The sequence below is a fragment of the Bos grunniens genome, chromosome 8, assembly GCF_055505025.1.
Source record: "Bos grunniens cultivar Pamir isolate PY7600 chromosome 8, Bosgru_T2T1.0, whole genome shotgun sequence".
NCBI classification, from domain to species: Eukaryota; Metazoa; Chordata; class Mammalia; order Artiodactyla; family Bovidae; genus Bos; species Bos grunniens.
In genome coordinates, this window is record NC_141172.1 from 99,611,568 (window position 1) to 99,629,988 (window position 18,421).

Genomic DNA, 18,421 nt, shown 5'->3' on the forward strand with positions numbered 1-18,421 from the left:
AGACCCCTGGAGGAGGAAATGGCAACCAACGCCAATATTCTTGCCAGGATAATCCCATGGACAGAGGAGCCTGGTGGGCTATAGTCCTTGGGGTTGCAAACAGTTCCACACAACTGAGCACTCATGCATGTTTCATCCCTGATCTCAACATCACAAGAAAAAGCTGATTCTTGCTATGCTTCACTCTACTTGTTGAAGAAATACCAGATTGCTAAAACCACCATGAACACAGCAGCAGAAACGGTAAATTTGGGAGCATTTAATTTGTGAGTTTCGCCAGTGGCAGTTGAGCTGATCCACCCAGAAGTGAAGTAAACATTCCCAGATAATGAGAAGGCATGAAATGACCAAGGCAATGCTTTCACAGGGATCTCTTGAATGACCCTCCTCTTAACTGAAGGGCTGACAGATGCTGCATGGAAGACCAACGGGCAGAGATCTGAGTCATGCTGCAGAATATGTAAGACATTTAAGTGTCGTTGTCACTGTTAAGTTTCTCGTCATGTCTGACTCTTTGCGACCCCATGGGCTATAGCATATCAGGGTTCCCTGGTGTTCACTATCTCCCAAAGTTTGCTCAAACTCATGTCCATTGAGTCGGTGGTGCCATCCAACCATCTCATCCTCTGTTACACTGCTGCTCTCAATCTTTCCCAGCATCAGGCTCTTTTCCCATGAGTCAACTCTTTGCATCAGGTGGCCAAAGTATTAGAGCTTCAGCTTCAGCGTCAATCGTTCCAATGAATATCCAGGGCTGAGGACTGGTTTGATCTCCTTGGTGTCCAGGGACTCTCAAGAGTCTTCTCCAGTACCATAGTTCGAAAGCGTCAATTCTTCTGCACTCGGTCTTTTTATGGTCCAACTCTTACATCTGTATATGACTACAGGGAAAACCATAGTTTTGATTACACGAACCCTTGTCAGAAAAAAAGTGAGGATGTGATATTGCTGGAAGGCCAGGAGATTACATCCACAGGTGGGACTCTGGGGTCTAAGATGCCTAGGTTGATCAATTCCAGGTAAAGACAATGAACAGGGTGTGGACACGGGAATAAGGGGCTGCAATGAAGAGGGGGTGAAAGCCACGGTAGAAATGAAAGATCTGTGAGTCTGTTGCTGGGCACTGTAATCTACATTGAAGGAAGGGTTTGAGGGGGTGCGGGTGAGCCAGGTTTCACACTCGGGTGGAATGCGGTAGAATTTGAGGAGGTCAGTAAAGTACAACCAAGAAGTAGTAAAGGAGGACATTTTCACAGAACTGTTGATTTTTGCATATACAAAATGTCCTTCTATCTGTAATAACACGTCTTTGAGGGAGCCTGGATGAACAGTAATTTTCTTATTATATAGGTAAAGAGTCTCAAACCAGGCAAATTTACGAGACTTGCCTGAGGTCAGTAAACCAGTAAATTACAGTCACAGGCATCAAGACTAGAATGATATAGTATCTATGTATATGGAAACACATATCCTGAAATGAAATGAGCTGTACCTATAAGAATATACAGATTTCTGTTTGATGCTAAGTCTTGTGAATATTCAGTTTTTCTCTTTTCCTAGTATTTGCATTTTCTTAGTGTAGGATCTTTGATTTACTGCTTTCTTAGGCTGTGAACTGTGTCAACCAGCGATGGAGCCTCTTTGGCTCACAAGTCTCCATGGCCATAGCACAGCACCTGGCCCACAACAGATGCTCCGAAAAAGTTGTTGCATAAAGAAAAGAATGAAGGAATGCTTGTAGGAGGCCAGTGCACTTTGAGAATTCGGAATCAAGCCAACGCATAGTTAAATTTATAATCTAACAGTACTTACTATGCTCCCCAAAGAAAGTGCAAATGAAATAGTTCCAAGATTTTCTAAAGTTATCTGATTTTAGCCAAACATTTAAAAACTGAAGTTTGGGGATGAGAGAGAGCAGTCCTCAGAGGCCACTGAGTGTCAAATAGCTGGGGGTCCCAGCAGATGCAGCATCTCCAGAAAAAGAAAGTCCATTTCAAAGCACATGAGGCAGCATTCTGTGGAATGTGAAGCAAAAGCATTCCTACTCCTCTCATCTATCATTAAGACACCAACACTCTGTCATCTGAGGAAAACAAGAAAATGTAGGTTTTGGACTGTTTTCCGTCTCCCTCTCCTCCTGCCTTTCTGGTCTCTTTACCTCCCCTTCTTCCGTTCCCTCCTCCCTGCCATTTCCTTGCTCTCTTTCAGAATTTGAAAAGTCAGCTAGTATCTAGCTAGACACGTGAGTATACTTTTTACATTTCACCACGCTGACTCTTCATTGTGAAAAATGAAAACGTGGCAAACTCTTGACTCACAGGTCCATGTTTAAAATCACGGCACCATAAAAATAAATCCAACATATTTTTCATGTGACAGGTGATGTTCATGTTTAAAACATTCAAAAGGCAATTAAAGACAACTAAGCACTAGAACATAAACATAGATTTTTATGTAAGTCAGTTTATTTACTTTCACCAAAACTTATCATTTCTAGGGTAAGAAGCCAGTTTGATACACATTTCAAGAGGTTATGTAAAATTCTTAAAATGAATTCAATGTACTGAATTTTAAAATAAACACTAAACATATATATGAAACCAAAAGAGCAAAATGTTAGTATATTTACATAGAGCTTAATGCAGGTCAGGAAGCAACAGTTAGAACTGGACATGGAACAACAGACTGGTTTCAAATAGGAAAAGGAGTACATGAAGGCTGTATATTGTCATACTGCTTTTTTAACTTATATGCAGAGTACATCATGAGAAACGCTGGGCTGGAAGAAGCACCAGCTGGAATCAAGATTGCTGGGAGAAATATCAATAACCTCAGATATGCAGATGACACCACCCTTATGGCAGAAAGTGAAGAAGAACTAAAGAGCCTCTTGATGACAGTGAAAGAGGAGAGTGCAAATGTTGGTTTAAAGCTCAACATTCAGAAAACTAAGATCATGGCATCTGGTCCCATCACTTCATGGGAAATAGATGGGGAAACAGTGGAAACAGTGTCAGACTTCAATTTTTTGGGCTCCAAAATCACTGCAGATGGTGATTACAGCCATGAAATTAAAAGAGGCTTACTCCTTGGAAGGAAAGTTATGACCAACCTAGACAGCATGTTAAAAAGCAGAGACATCACTTTGTCAACAAAGGTCCGTCTAGTCAAGGCTATGGTTTTTCCAGTAGTCATGTATAGATATGAGAGTTGGACTATAACGAAAGCTAAGTGCCAAAGAAATTGATGCTTTTGAACTGAGGTGTTGGAGAAGACTCTTGAGAGTCCCTTGGACTGCAAGGAGATCCAACCAATCCATCCTAAAGGAGATCAGTCCTGGGTGTTCACTGGAAGGACTGATGTTGAAGCTGAAACTCTAATACTTTGGCCACCTGATGCGAAGAGTTGACTCACTGGAAAAGACACTGATGCTGGGAGGGATTGGGGGCAGGAGGAGAAGGGGACGCCAGAGGATGAGATGGCTGGATGGCATGACCGACTCGATGGACGTGAGTCTCATTGAACTCCGGGAGTTGGTGATGGACAGGGAGGCCTGGCATGCTGCGGTTCATGGGGTTGCAAAGAGTCGGACATGACTTGAATGACTGAACTGAACTGAAAGTGTCAGGCGCTACTTCAAGTAGTTTGTATATCTTAACAAATTAAAAACCTCACAATAACCCTATGAGGTAATATATTTATTAATTCTATTTCTGGATGAAGAAATAATCACAGAGAAGTGGCCACTCTGTCTTAAGTAGGAGAGATGGCTCTGGAGTCAAGCAGTTTGTGTTCACAGTCTGTACTTTTGAGCACTACAGACCACCTCATTCATATATTCCCCACATATTAAGTCTTATTGGTGGCTATCTATCTGGGCTTCCCTGGTGATTCAGATGGTAAAGAATCTGCCTGCAATGCAAGAGACTTGAGTTCAATCCCTGAGTCGGGAAGATCCTCTGGGGAATGGAATGCCTACCCACTTCAGTATTCTTGCCTGGAGAGTGAAAGTGAAAGTGAAGTCGCTCAGTTGTGTCCAACTCTTTGCGACCCCATGGACTGTAGACTACCAGGCTCCTCCATCCATGGGATTTTCCAGGCAAGAGTACTGGAGTGGGTTGCCATTTCTGAGTACCATCTAGTATCTACTGAATATTGAATTGACTGAAAGTACAAACACCAGTTAGGAGATGATGGAGTAAACCAGGTCAAGAAAATGAAATTAAAAAAGACTGATCTATAGCAGTGGGGTGTGAGGATGGAGAGATGGAGACAGATTTCAGAGATATTAAGTAGATGAAACCAGTAGAACCTGATAACTTATTGGATGTTGGTGACAGAGGGAGAGGAGTCAAGAATGACTTCCAGATTTCTTGTCTGGTAACTAGGTCTTCACTCTGTTTTCTGAGCTAAGAAATATCTTAAGTTTGAGTGAATGTGAAATGCCTGTGGGGCATTCACATGGGAAAGTTCAGTAGGAAGTTTTATATACAAATTTGAAATTCAGAAGAGAAATCTGAGCTGGAGACAGAAATCCAGGAGTTATCAGTTAGCAAAATTACTGGGAAAACTAGAGAGAAAGAAAGAGGGTCAAGGCTGGAATCCTGGGGATGATCCACATTTGAGAGTTGGTCTAAGGAAGAGAAACCTAAAAAAGCAATCAAGGAGGGAAAAAATGAGAATAATGGGGGAAAGAAACAAGAAAGACCGGTGTCCAAGAAGATAGGAAAGGAGGCAGTTTTGATAAAGAGAACATTGTCAACAATGTAAAATCTATGGAAACATTATATAAAATAAGCTAAAAAGTGTGCAGTAGGATTACCTCTAGAGATTACCTGGTGACCTTGATTTCTATGAGCAGAGGAAACAGAAGCCAGAATTGAGCGACTTTAAGAATAAATGGCAGTTAAGCCAAAAGATATGGCAACCACTGGGGAATTTTCAAAAGGCTCAGATAGAAAGGAATCAGGGATATAGTGATCGTTAAGGGGTACATGGAGAAGGAAATGGCAACCCACTCCAGTATTCTTGCCTGGAGAATCCCATGGACAGAGAAGCCTGGTAGGCTACAGTCCATGGGGTCACAAAGAGTCACACATGACTGAGCAACTTCAGAAGAAAGGATACATAGGTTTCAAAGAGGAAGCTGCTTCAATGACAGAAGGAAGAATCAGTGAAAATGAAGTTGTTGAAGATAAAGAGGAGGCAAAGCTTTTGGGGGTTCTGGATTATTTTCACAAATTTACCAAAGTAATCTGAAGACTTACCAATAACCTTGATATGGAAGGTGCAGCTGGCTTGGTTGCTGGATGGGTCAGTTGCCGTGTATGTGACAGCAACATCTCCAATTGGGAAAAGATAAGGTGGGGTAAAAGCTGGATGAACGTGGATTGATACCTTTTGGAAAGAAATTTCCAAATATTTGGAAAGTTAAAGTTAACATTAATAGTACTTTTATTACTTTTTGGTTTATAATATATAATTAGCAAAGTGAAGTTAAAAATGACACAATATTTTACATATAGTAAAAAGGAAAAAAAAAAGTCAGGCATAGCCTTTGGTGTATTCCTTTCTAGGTTATTCTACCTAGGCAGTTTATAGAGTTCGGATAGATATGAAATGTTGTTCCTTATTTATTAAACACAATATCTTAGAACATTTTTTAGGCTCTTACATATTTTCTGAAAACTTATGACTGTTAAATATCTTTATAACTTAGGAAATAAGTATATGGTACTTTTTTTTAAAGAAAAATCTATTCAAGGACATTTAAATTGGTCCCAAACTTGACTGGTATAAGCAGCACTAGGAAAAATGGTTTTGCACAGACACTAAAAAATATTTTTATTATGTCCTATTCTTCCTAGGAATAGATTAACCTCAAATTCATTAAAATTTTACTCATAGGTAATACAAAATTTATTTCCCAGATTTTGGTAAAAATTTGCATCCCCACTGTTAGTATTTGATAGGACCAGTATCAAAGTTCCCATTCAGAGTTCTCTGATCTATGTTAAATATCATTATTTTTTGATAAATCAAAAATATGGCATCAGGTCATCGTTTTAATTTCCAATTTCTTACTGTCTCATGGTAAGATTAAATTCTCACACGACTGCATGAGATAGATGTATTCTTCTCTTTTTGAATCATATGTTTGCACTTAGTCCATTTGAAAATTATGTGATAAAGATAAACTTACATTAATATGTAATAAACATTCTAACATTTGAGAAATTCAAAGCATTTTTCTCTAGTTTGCTGTTTACCTTTTGAGAAATATTTTAAAAATACAATTTAAAAAAAATTGTATTTTTAAAAAATATTTCAACACACAGGTACTTCATTTAGTCTAAATTCTCATGGATCCTAAAGTATGTCCCTGCACTCTTCTTAGTGTTTGATGACAATGACCATGTTGACAATGATCATATATATTTTCATAGGCCTCTTAGGCAGCATGCAATGCACACATCACCTACAGAACAGTAAGTCCTAGAAGCCTGGAAATCACATTTAAATCAGACTTAGAAGTTGAGTTTGGTTACCTAAATACCATATGATCTTTCTTACAAGTGGAGGAAAAAAAAAAAAAAAAGAACTACAGATACAGAGAACAGTATGGTGGTTGCCAGAAGACAGGTCTGGGGGTGGTCAAAATGAGAGAAAGTGGACAAAGGTACAAATTTCCACTTATAAGTTCTGGAGATGTAATACAGATACTCGATGGACGTGAGTCTCAGTGAACTCCGGGAGTTGGTGATGGATAGGGAGGCCTGGCGTGCTGTGATTCATGGGGTCGCAAAGAGTCGGACACGACTGAGCGACTGATGTGATCTGATCTGATCTGAATACAGATACAGAGTGATAGTTCTATTAAATGATACACTATAAAAAGTTATCTTTATTGTTAAGTATATTCAACACAATTATCAGAACATATTGTGTTGCTTGTTGTACCCTTGAACGGCCCTACTTACATACATGTTCACATACAGGTGTGAAAACTCTATACTGTTTAAGAGCATGTTCATGTATGTGAATACTACAAGTACAGACTGCAGAGGGTGTTAAATTCCTAATTCCTTTTCTAATATCTGATGGATAATTATCTCAAGCTCTTGTATGCAAATACTAAAATACTGTGTTTTGAATAATGCTGGTTTTTGAAAGCAAAGTAAGAAACACTGTTATCTTCTTTAGACTATCATTTCAGGATCATATTTTAAAAGATATGTTTATAAATAGGAACTAAGATTGATTTCCCATCTTTCTTTTTCTTAAAAGATCTTCAGAGCATAGTAAAGGGCCAAGAATTTTTAGCCAAGTAATCTTAGAGGATACACAACACAAAAAATCCACGGAATGAAAAGTTTCTGTTTTTAGAGATTTTCATCTGAGATTTCTAATGAAAAATTCAAGGCTGATCATTCTGTTATCAGATGGGGCATTTGCATTTATGAGTAGAGTACAGCTAGAGACAGTACAATCATTAGAGTACTGGAAAGTTTTCAATAGCACCATTTGAAAAAGGATACAAATATTTGCTCAAACCTTACCTTTTCCCCAGAGTTGTCTTTAGCTGTTGGGATTTGCCAAGTGATATTAGCAGAGTCTTGCTGTTCCTGGGTCTCAGCCTCTATGTCTGCAGGACAGTTGATCTGAGGAGCTTCCACATCTAATTCAGAAAATTCACACAGCAGTTAACTTACTGATGCAGTGATATAATTCTAAGTCATTTAAGAGACTAGGGCATGCATGCTCAGTAGCTAAGTCGTTTGACTCTTTTGTGACCCCATGGACCGTAGCCTGGCAGGCTTCTCTCCATGGGATTTCCCAGGCATGAATAATGGAGTGGATTGACATTTCCTTCTCTAGGAGATCTTTCTCACCCAGGGATCGACCCACGTTTCCTGCATTGACAGGCAGATTCTTTACCATCTGAGCCATCAAGGAAGGCCACAAGAGACAGGTAAGAAATATTTTTAATTCTAATCTAATCATAGAGGATTTCTAACGTACTTCAGCATGGCTTCCAAAGTTCTTCCTGAACTGGTACCTGCTTCTCTCTTAGCCTTTTCACTTACAGATCCCCAATCAGAACTCAGTCTCCACACCAGATGTCCCACAAGAGCACCATGATCCTTCTTATACCTGGGCCTTTGTTCATGCTCTTTTATTTGTCTGAATCAATGCTCTCTTCTTCCTTGAGGCAGGTAACCTCTACTTGTCCTGTAATTCTCAGCTTAGACACAAGCTCCCGAGGAAGCTTTTCTGACCCATTGGTCCATTTTAGGTGCTCACTGCACAACTTCTGATTGCCCTCTGTCCTTCCTAGCCATAATGCACCTTGCCATTTTTAAACTGAATTTCCTCCCTGCAAATAACTGAAGTTCTTTGAATGTCATGATTTCTTATTTCATTGTATTATATAGTACCTGGAATATAATATGAACTTGACAAATACTTTTGGAATGAAATAAACAGAAAAAAATGAATGCTGAGTATGGTAGGAAGGGACTGCACTTGAAAACAGACTGTCAAGTAGCATTAATTAATATGCTAAAATGTCCTGTCAAAGCAAACAACAAATTAAAGGCAAAGATATTTTTTGCAGTGTGAAACTTTGCAGTACAGATACTGCATTAGATGTGGTAACATTCCACATAGCTGCAACAGTCACTGTAGAGCTAAGTTCTTATTATATAATAAATTCTCTTCAGTTATATTAAGTCTTCTGCAACTTGCAGCTGAATATATCCAGATTAATCTGCGTCTCACTTTCTTGTTTCTTAAAAGTTTTATTCAATTTATATTTTCCCTTTCTCAGAGGGGCTACTATGTAGACAACTTCCCCCCACAAAGGTGCATGAGCATATCGACTCTTAAAATCTAAAGAAGCATTTCATTTTTCCTTTAGACTTGAATAATAGTGTGAATGAACTTGGAATTTCAAGTTTATATGCACTCTCCCTTTGTATTCTTAGCACACTGCTACATTTCCTTCTGGCATTTATTTATTTTTTTATTTTTTTAACTTTACAATATTGTGTTGGTTTTGCCATATTATCAACATGAATCCGCCACAGGTATACACATGTTCCCCATCCTGAACCCTCCTCCCTCCCCGTACCATCCCTCTGAGTCGTCCCAGTGCGCCAGCCCCAAGCATCCAGTATCGTTCATCGAACCTGGACTGGTGACTCGTTTCCTTTATGATATTATTCATGTTTCAATGCCATTCTCCCAAATCATCCCACCCTCTCCCAGCCAGAAAGGAAAACATCAGTACAGTATACTAACGCATATATATATGGACAATAACCCTGTATACGAGACAGCAAAAGAGACACTGATATGTACAACAGCCTTCTGGCATTTAGAGTTGCAAAGGAAAAGCATAGTGTAGTGTGAGTCTGAATCTTGTTTCCTTTGTGAAGTTCCTCTTTTCTCTCTGGAAACTTCAGATTTTCTCCTTACCTTTGGCCCTACTGGTGGCTCAGACAATAAAGCGTCTGCCTGCAATGCAGGAGACATGGGTTCGATCGCTGGGTCAGGAAGATCCCCTGGAGCAGGAAATGGCAACCCACTCCAGTACTCTTGCCTGGAGAATCCCATGAACGGAGAAGCCTGGTAGGCTATACAGTCCATGGGGTCACAAAAAGTCGGACACAACTGAGCGACTTCACTTTCACTTTGGATCTTAAAAATTTCACAAAGTAGTGAAAATATGCCTGCCCAATACTCAGAAGCTTTTCGACTCACATTATTCAGTGTTTAGTGCATATGGATAAACAAACTCTTTTCCTCTGATAATGGTACTTTTTATTTTTTATTGAGGTACAGCTGATTTACAATGCTGTGCTAGTTTCAGGTATACAGCAAAGTGATTCAGTGATACATACATACATTCTTTTTCAGATTCTTTTCCATTATAGGTTATTATAAGATATTGGATGTAGTTCTCTGAGCTATACAGCAGGGCCGTACTGTTGGGGGTTGGGGAGGGACAAATTAGAGGCTTGAGATTAACAAATATAACTATATAAAATAGAAAACCAACAAGGTCCGAGGTTATTTTCGATCTAAAAGTTCAAGCCTTTCTGTAGCTCAGGGAAACTTTCTTCTGCTGGTAGGAAAATTCTTCCCCTCCATCCCTTTTCCTCTCTATGCTTCTGGAGCTCCTTATTAAAGGGCACTGGTGTTCCTCAATTTCTCCTGGGTATATCTCTTAACTTGTATCTTTTGAACTTGATCCACTGGGATGCTCAAGTTCCTTGTTTAGCAGTTCTCCCTTCTGAAGGAATTCTCAATTTGCTTCTTCAAATCACTAATACTCTTTTCAACAACCTCCACTCCGCTGTTTCGTCCTTCTCTTAGAGAGATTTATATTTTTACTTCTAAGAACGTTTTCTTGCTCTCCATACCTCCTTTTTCATAGCAGTCTGCTCTTGCTGTAAGGAAGGTGGCAATGTTCTCTTGTGAATGTACCGAGATGCAGGTTTTAAAGTGCTGATGACTTGCTTTTTTCAAAAAAAAATTAATTTAATCTCACTTGCTTAATAGGAGTCAGAAATTCTTCAAAGATTTTCAATTCCCATTGGAAAACTTACCTGATTTCTGGCCCTAATATCATCCCTAGTTTTCTATTTTTTTCTATCATTGCCTGGCATGTGGTACTGGATTTTTGTAAATTCACCATCCTAAAGCCAAAATCTTCATAGCATATATCGGGGTGACATCTATGCTTTTACCATAGGTATGCACCAAAAGTTGCAAAGGATAGTCCGACACTGCAATAACACGTCATTATACAGAATTTGGTTTTCAATTTGACCCACGTGGGGACCTACCTTTACAAGCAGCTGTCTGAACTTTGGCACTCCATTTTCCAGAGGTGGTACACCTCACTTCTTCTCTGCCCCCTGATAAAATGAATCCTTGGCGGCAACTTAGCTGACAGATCGTGCCAGGTTTGGCTGGATGCCTGCCACAGTTGGGAGGTGACAGGGTAACACCTTTGGGCTTCTGAAAGGTGGCACAGTAGCGTTCTATTGCAGGAGAGCAAGAAGATATTATTTACATTCTCACAAATTACAAAATGCCACAGAGTCACTTTACTCAAGAAAAATACAATCGGTCTGCATGCAGACGTCTGCATATGACACGGAACAAACATTGTTATTGTTAATTATGCTCAACCAGGTAGTTCTAGTCGTGAAGAACCTGCCTGCCACTGCAGGCAGACGTGACAGGGGTTCGATCCCTGGATCAGGAAGATCCCCTGGAGAAGGGAATAGTCACCCACCCTGGTATTCTTGCCTGAAGAATCCATGGACAGGGGACCCTGGCCACAGTGGAGCCCGCAGAGTCACAAAGAGTCAGATATGACTGAAGCGACTAAGCGCACACACATCTCTTTAGTTACCTCATGTTTTCTACCAGTGTATCAAATCTCTAAAAGATTTCTAACTAGTATTTAAATCAATGCTGACTGTGACTTTTATCCTTTGCGTAGAGAATCTTCAGTTTGCAGAATATTACATTATGGCGCTTAAGCGTAAAATAGTGAATTAGATTCTATCTTTCATGGGGTAAGTGGCAATTCAACAATGTTTCCATTTTTATGAACTTATGGTGGCATCTTTAAGCAAGCAGATTTTGAGAAAAGTTTTTATACTCTCCCTAGAATCCCTGTGTTATATTAGGGCCCAGACTCTTAATGATGTTATTTTCAGAAATGAAGAAGAATAGCAGGTGAATTAGGTAGAATGGAGATAGAATGGAAAATCAGATGAGGACTTAATACAAGATATGTGTGTATATGCACATGAACCCGCACACATGTTTGCTTATTGTAGTAGTGATTCTACTGGTAGCACCACCAGCATCTTTAGTCTGTATTTCCCATGTGATAATCACTAAGTTTATCCCGTGTCTACTATGTGCCAGGCATTATTCTAAGTGCTTTACATGGATAGACTCATTTAATCCTATGCAGGAACGACTAGTGTTATTATTTTCACTTACAAACAAGAGCACTGGTTGCTGCTGCTGCTAAGTCGCTTCAGTAGTGTCTGACTCTGTGCGACCCCGTAGACAGCAGCCCACCAGGCTCCTCTGTCCCTGGGGTTCTCCAGGCAAGAACACTGGAGTGGGTTGCCATTTCCTTCTCCAATTCATGAAAGTGAAAGTGAAGTTGCTCAGTCGCGTCCGACTCTTCCCAACCCCATGGACTGTAGCCTACCAGGCTCCTCCGTCCATGGGATTTTCCAGACAAGAGTACTGGAATGGGTTGCCATTTCCTTCTCCAAAGAGCACTGGGGCATAATAGTAATTCTCGTAGTTAACTTTCCTGATGTTACCAACAGGAAAATGGCAGAACCTGTGTGCCCCCCAAACATTCTACAATCATGCCTTCTCCCTGAAATGACTGCTTTCAAACCTCTCTGTGAACAGAAGTAATTCTTTCCTGAGAATTGCTATGTTCCTTTATTTGTACACATAGAAGCCTGGTGTGCTGTAGTCCATGGGGTCGCAAAGTGCTGGACACGACTTAGTGACTGAACAAAAAAGAACAAATGTACCAGATGACAGTCCAGATTTCCTGTTCTGCTTTGATCAAGAGGACTGTCAGAGCCAAATTTGTGGTTCAAATATAAACAACATATGGGACTTTAAATCCTTTATTTCAGGACAGTTGTTTATAAATTAAGAAAATTAACCTTTTAGCTCTCATATCAAGATTTTATTCCCTGCTAATATTCTTATTGTTTGTTTATGGCATTTTGAATTTTTATATTATTGTTGTTTCGTTGCTAAGTCGTGTCTGTCTCTTTGTGATCCCATGGCTGGAGCCCACCAGGCTCCTCTGTCCAAGGGATTTCCCAGGCAAGAATACTGTAGTGGGCTGTCATTTCCTTCTCCAGGGGATCTTCCTGACCCAGGGACTGAACCATGTCTCCTGCACTGGCAATTTAATCTATTCTAATGTAATGGAGAATCTTTTCCCATTGCTTTTATGTTTAATAAATTCTGAAATGGATTAATATTTACTCTACATATATTAACTATACTCTCTTCTAGCTTTTAATGGTTTTATTTTTAATTTATATCTTAAAACTATAAAGTATTTCCATTGGTGTCTGGTGTGTATTAAAGACATATGAAAACTTCATTTTGATTCATTTTGCTTTTTCCCAAGGAGCGAGCCAATTTTACTATATTATCAGTTGAATAAATCTTATCTTCTCAACTGAGCTATGATGCTTCCTTAATAATATATGAAACTCATAAGTTTGGGAATCTATTATGTCCCACTGATCTGATGGCAGTTCTTACATACTCTTCATTTTTGCAATTTAGTATATATTTAAAAACCCAGCAGAACTACTTCCTTTTTTACTATTCTTTATTACACTTCCCTTTCAATCTTATTTTAGTGAGTTTTGCCTGCACATTCTCCCAGATGAATCCTGGAATCACTCCCCAGTTCCAAGAAGGAGAAAAAAGAAAATCTCTTTTGGGCTATTGAATAGGTTGCATTTTACCTATACATATATTTGGGAAGAACTTTGCCTTTTGACAAAATTTTATAAATATATTAAAATGTTCTTTTTATCTCAGCAATATTTTGTAGTTTGTGTAATACAGGTTCCATATATTTTTGTTTGAGGTTTATTCTTACATATTTTATATTTTATACAGATCTCTGACTGTGGTTTTTCATCACATATTCTGTTTATCATTTATACAGAGGAGTTGTTTCTTTGGTATTCTTAAGACTTTAATGAACTCTCAGTCTTTAGTAGTCTCATTTTATTTTAGAGGTAGACACATAGTTTACAAATGATGATTTTGAATCCTCTAAGCTCTAACCTTATGATTTATTACAAGAGCTAAATCTTAGACAATCTTACTAAATAACATGGATGATTCTAGCATCCTTTTCATTTTCCAGATTTAATAAGACTGTCCATATTTTTTAAGTAGATACAGATGGAAGATGAACTTTTTTTATGTCAGTTATCAATGAGTTTCTAAGAACTTTATCAAAAATGTGTTTCAAATGATAATACATTTTTATCTTATATTGAGCAACCATATGAATTTTTCCTATTTGTTATGAAGTAATTTATTATGTTAATAGAATATCTAATTTTAAACCCTTCTTGCATTCCTAGGATAAACCTTTACACATCCTGGCAGACCAATCTTTTGAGTATGGATTGCTAGTATATTTGCTGTCATAGTTTTATTTTTTCCTCTCGGTAAAAGCTGTCAGATTGGCAACAGAATAATAATAGCTGGATAGTATGAACTGATTAATTTTCCACTATTTGGGCCAAATTAGATGGTATGAGAATTGTTTCATTTTAAAAGTTTGAAAGAGTTTCATATTTCCCTCAGTAATTTTCAAATGCTTGGAAAGATTGAGGGCAGGGGGAGAAGGGGGCGACAGATGAGCTAGATAGCATCACTGACTCAATGGACATGAATCTGAGCAAACTCTGGGAGATGATGGAGGACATGGAAGCCGGCTTGCTGCAGTCCATGGGGTCGGACACGACTTACCAACTAAACAGCAAGAGTAACAATTAAGTAAACTCTGATATTTCCATTACTTTGTAAATCACTCATAGGTAAGTATTTATTTGCTTTTCTACTTTTTTTCTTGGTTCATTTAATAGTTTTCATTTTCTTAGAAAATCATGCATCATAAATGGTGTTTCATTACTTTGAAAACCTCAGACCTCTATATAGCCCTTTGGTACAGCTTCTTAGAAGAATTCCATTTTTGCAGTTTTCTTTCTTCTTTCTAGAATCTATTACTTTATTCAAAGATTTTCCTTTCATCCACTCAACTGCATTTTCCATCTCCTTTTATAATTGATCTTCCTTTACATTATTATGTGCTTCTTTCAACTTCTCTTACAATCAGTCTTTTCCTAGTATTTAATGTTTAACTATTTTTATTCTTCCTGTTTAACAAAAATATTTATATCTTTGAAATTACATCAGTGTATAATTTAACTTAGGTCTCATAACTATGGTTTCAGAATTTTCTCAATTTTGTTATTTTTTTAATTGTATTTTTAAAATGTCTCCTTTGTCCATTTAATTAATTTCCTTTATCCCTCTTTGGAGTCTTCATATTTTTCTGTTTTGGTCTAGTTTCATATGTCAGAAAATGTTAAGGACCTTGACTTTTTTGTATGTGTTTCAAATAACTTTTCCTTTTTCTTGTTTGCATTTTAAATATAGAGAATTTATGTCTGAAGTACTGAAATGTAAAGCTTTAGATACTCAGATCTATTGCCCTTTTCTCTTTAGGAAGTTATGCTCTGTTAAAATCCATGGTTTGCCCATTTTCCTACATTTCACTCCTTAACCTGCCTCATTTAATTAATAAAATTAATTGAACTTAATTTTTTAAATGAAGCAAGAGTCCAAACTAATTTTTAGATAAGCTTTTCCCCTACTGATATCTACAGTTTTCCTTCCTGAATACTGTATTTTCCTACAAACTAATGTCTGTTTCTGAGGCATGTTTGCTTCCATTGTTCTGTGCATCCGTGTACCATGAATCTACCGTATTAATTACCGTGCGTTCACATTCGTCTTATGACGGTCAGAATAAGATCTCTCTCATTGTACTTCATCTTCAGAATTTTCTTATTTTGCAACTGTCTACTCAATACTCTTTTTTTAATTAATTATTTTATTTCTTCTTTGTTGCACCAGGCCTTAGTCGTGGCATGAGGGATCTTTCGTGGCAGTGCTCGGGCTCTTTTAGCTGTGGCTTGTGGACCCGAGCATGTCACCACTATTGAGCCCGCATGCTCTGTTGCCCTGGGGCAAGTGGGATCTTAGTTCCCAGACAAGGGTTGAACCCGAGTCCAATCTGCATTGGAAGGCAGATTCTTAACCACTGAATGATGAGGGAAATCTCTAATATAATTTCTATTCATGTCCATCAATCTTTAAGTGGAAAATTTCATAGTAATTATGGCTATTGTCAGAATTTGGGGGTTACAGTGAGTTGTTCCCCAATAAACTGTATTAAATAAGGATGGTTATACTTCAAATTGACCAAAACTGACATCCACTTTAAATCATTACAGAGATAGGTACAAAAATTTTAAAGAGAATTCTTAAAGCTTAAAGCATTTTAAAAATTTAAGTTAAACTTAAGAGTTAAAGTTTTAAAGAAAAACTCCAGAGCAACCTTATTAAATATATTACCATTTTTAATATAAGACTGGATCCCTCACAAGAAAAGCTGCTCGCTCAGCTATGGAACCATAGATGATTCCTGGGAGTTCAGTTCAGTTCAGTCACTCAGTCGTGTCCAACTCTTTGCGACCTCATGAACTGCAGCACTCCAGGCCTCCCTGTCTGTCACCAACTCCCGGAGTTCACTCAGACTCACGTCCATCGAGTCAGTGATGCCATCCAGCCATCTCATCCTCTGTCGTCCCCTTCTCCTCCTGCCCCCAATCCCTCCCAGCATCAGACTCTTTTCCAATGAGTCAACTCTTCGCATGAGGTGGCCAAAGTACTGGAGTTTCAGCTTTAGCATCATTCCTTCCAAAGAAATCCCAGGGCTGATCTCCTTCAGAACGGACTGGTTGAATCTCCTTGCAGTCCAAGGGACTCTCAAGAGTCTTCTCCAACACCACAGTTCAAAAGCATCAATTCTTCGGTGCTCAGCTTTCTTCACAGTCCAACTCTCACATCCATTCATGACCACTGGAAAAACCATAGCCTTGACTAGATGGACCTTTGTTGGCAAAGTAATGTCTCTGCTTTTGAATATGCTATCTAGGTTGGTCATAACTTTCCTTCCAAGGAGTAGACATCTTTTAATTTCATGGCTGCAGTCACCATCTGCAGTGATTTTGGAGCCCAAAAAAGTAGTCTGACACTGTTTCCACTGTTTCCCCATCTATTTGCCGTGAAGTGATGGGACCAGATGCCATGATCTTCGTTTTCTGAATGTTGAGCTTTAAGCCAACCTTTTCACTCTCCACTTTCACTTTGATCAAGAGGCTTTTTAGTTCCTCTTCACTTTCTGCCATAACGGTGGTGTCAGCTGCATATCTGAGGTTATTGATATTTCTCCTAGCAATCTTGATTCCAGCTTGTGCTTCTTCCAGCCAGCCTTTCTCATGATGTACTCTGCATATAAGTCAAATAAGCAGGGTGACAATATACAGCCTTGACATACTCCTTTTCCTATTTGGAACCAGTCTGTTGTTCCATGTCCAGTTCTAACTGCTGCCTCCTGACCTGCATACAGGTTTCTCAAGAGGCAGGTCAGGTGGTCTGGTATTCCCATCTCTTTCAGAATTTTCCACAGTTTATTGTGATCCACACAGTCAAACGCTTTGGAATAGTCAATAAAGCAGAAATAGATGTTTTTCTGGAACTCTCTTGCTTTTTCGATGATCCAGCAGATGTATGCAATTTGATCTCTGGTTCCTCTGCCTCTTCTAAAACCAGCTTGAACATCTAATCCAGGGAGACAACTTTCCAACAAAAGGGATTTATTAAGATTTAATGTTCCATTGCTAAACCATCCTTTTTATGATGGATAGATCCATCATTTTCATTTAATTCTGTGAAATATCTGGAGAAGCTAACTCCTTTTATTTTAGTTTTATGCCAACTAAATCTAAGGTTATCAAAAGCCTCAGGTATGCAGATGACCACCCTTATGGCAGAAAGTGAAGAACTAAAGAGCCTGTTGTGAGAGTGAAAGAGAGTGAAAAAGTTGGCTTAAAACTCAACATTCAGAAAATTAAGATCATGGCATTTGGTCCTATCACTTCATGGCAAATAGAAGAGGAAACAGTGGAAATAGTGACAGACTTTATTTCTTTGGGCTTCAAAGTCACTGGAGATGGTGACTGCAGCCAGGAAATTAAAAGATGCTTGCTCCTTGGGTGAAAAGTTTTGACCAACCTAGACAGCATACTAAAAAGCAGAGACATTACTTTGCCAACAAAGGTCCGTCTAGTCAAAGCTATGGTTTTTCCAGTGGTCATGTATGGATGTGACAGTTGGACGATAAAGAAAGCTGAGCGCTGAAGAATTGATGCTTTTGAACTGTGGTGTTGGAGAAGACTCTTGAGAGTCCCTTGGACTGCAAGGAGATCCAACCAGTCCATCCTAAAGGCAATCAGTCCCGAATATTCATTGGAAGGACTGATATTGAAGCGGAAACTCTAATACTTTGGGCACATGATGTGAGGAACTGACTCACTGGAAAAGACCCTGATGCTGGGAAAGATTAAGGGCAGGAGAAGAAGGGGACGACAGAGGATGAGATGGTTGGATGGCATCACCGAATCGATGGACATGAGTTTGAGTAAACTGGGGGAGTTGGTGACGGACAGGGAGGCCTGGCATGCTGCTG

General features: G+C 38.8%; 1 protein-coding gene across 2 annotated transcripts in view; it reads right to left on the reverse strand.

Moving 5' to 3' along the window:
* The window catches only part of SVEP1 (sushi, von Willebrand factor type A, EGF and pentraxin domain containing 1), a 207,086-nt gene that overhangs the window by 109,666 nt on the left and 78,999 nt on the right, over window positions 1-18,421 (reverse strand). For both annotated transcript variants that reach the window (XM_086315927.1, XM_086315928.1), the window contains 3 exons: window positions 10,854-11,051; window positions 7,560-7,678; window positions 5,268-5,397 (listed from right to left, as the gene is read on the reverse strand). In XM_086315927.1, coding sequence (XP_086172053.1) covers window positions 5,268-5,397; window positions 7,560-7,678; window positions 10,854-11,051 — 447 coding nt within the window. The remainder of the gene's footprint in view (window positions 1-5,267; window positions 5,398-7,559; window positions 7,679-10,853; window positions 11,052-18,421) is intronic.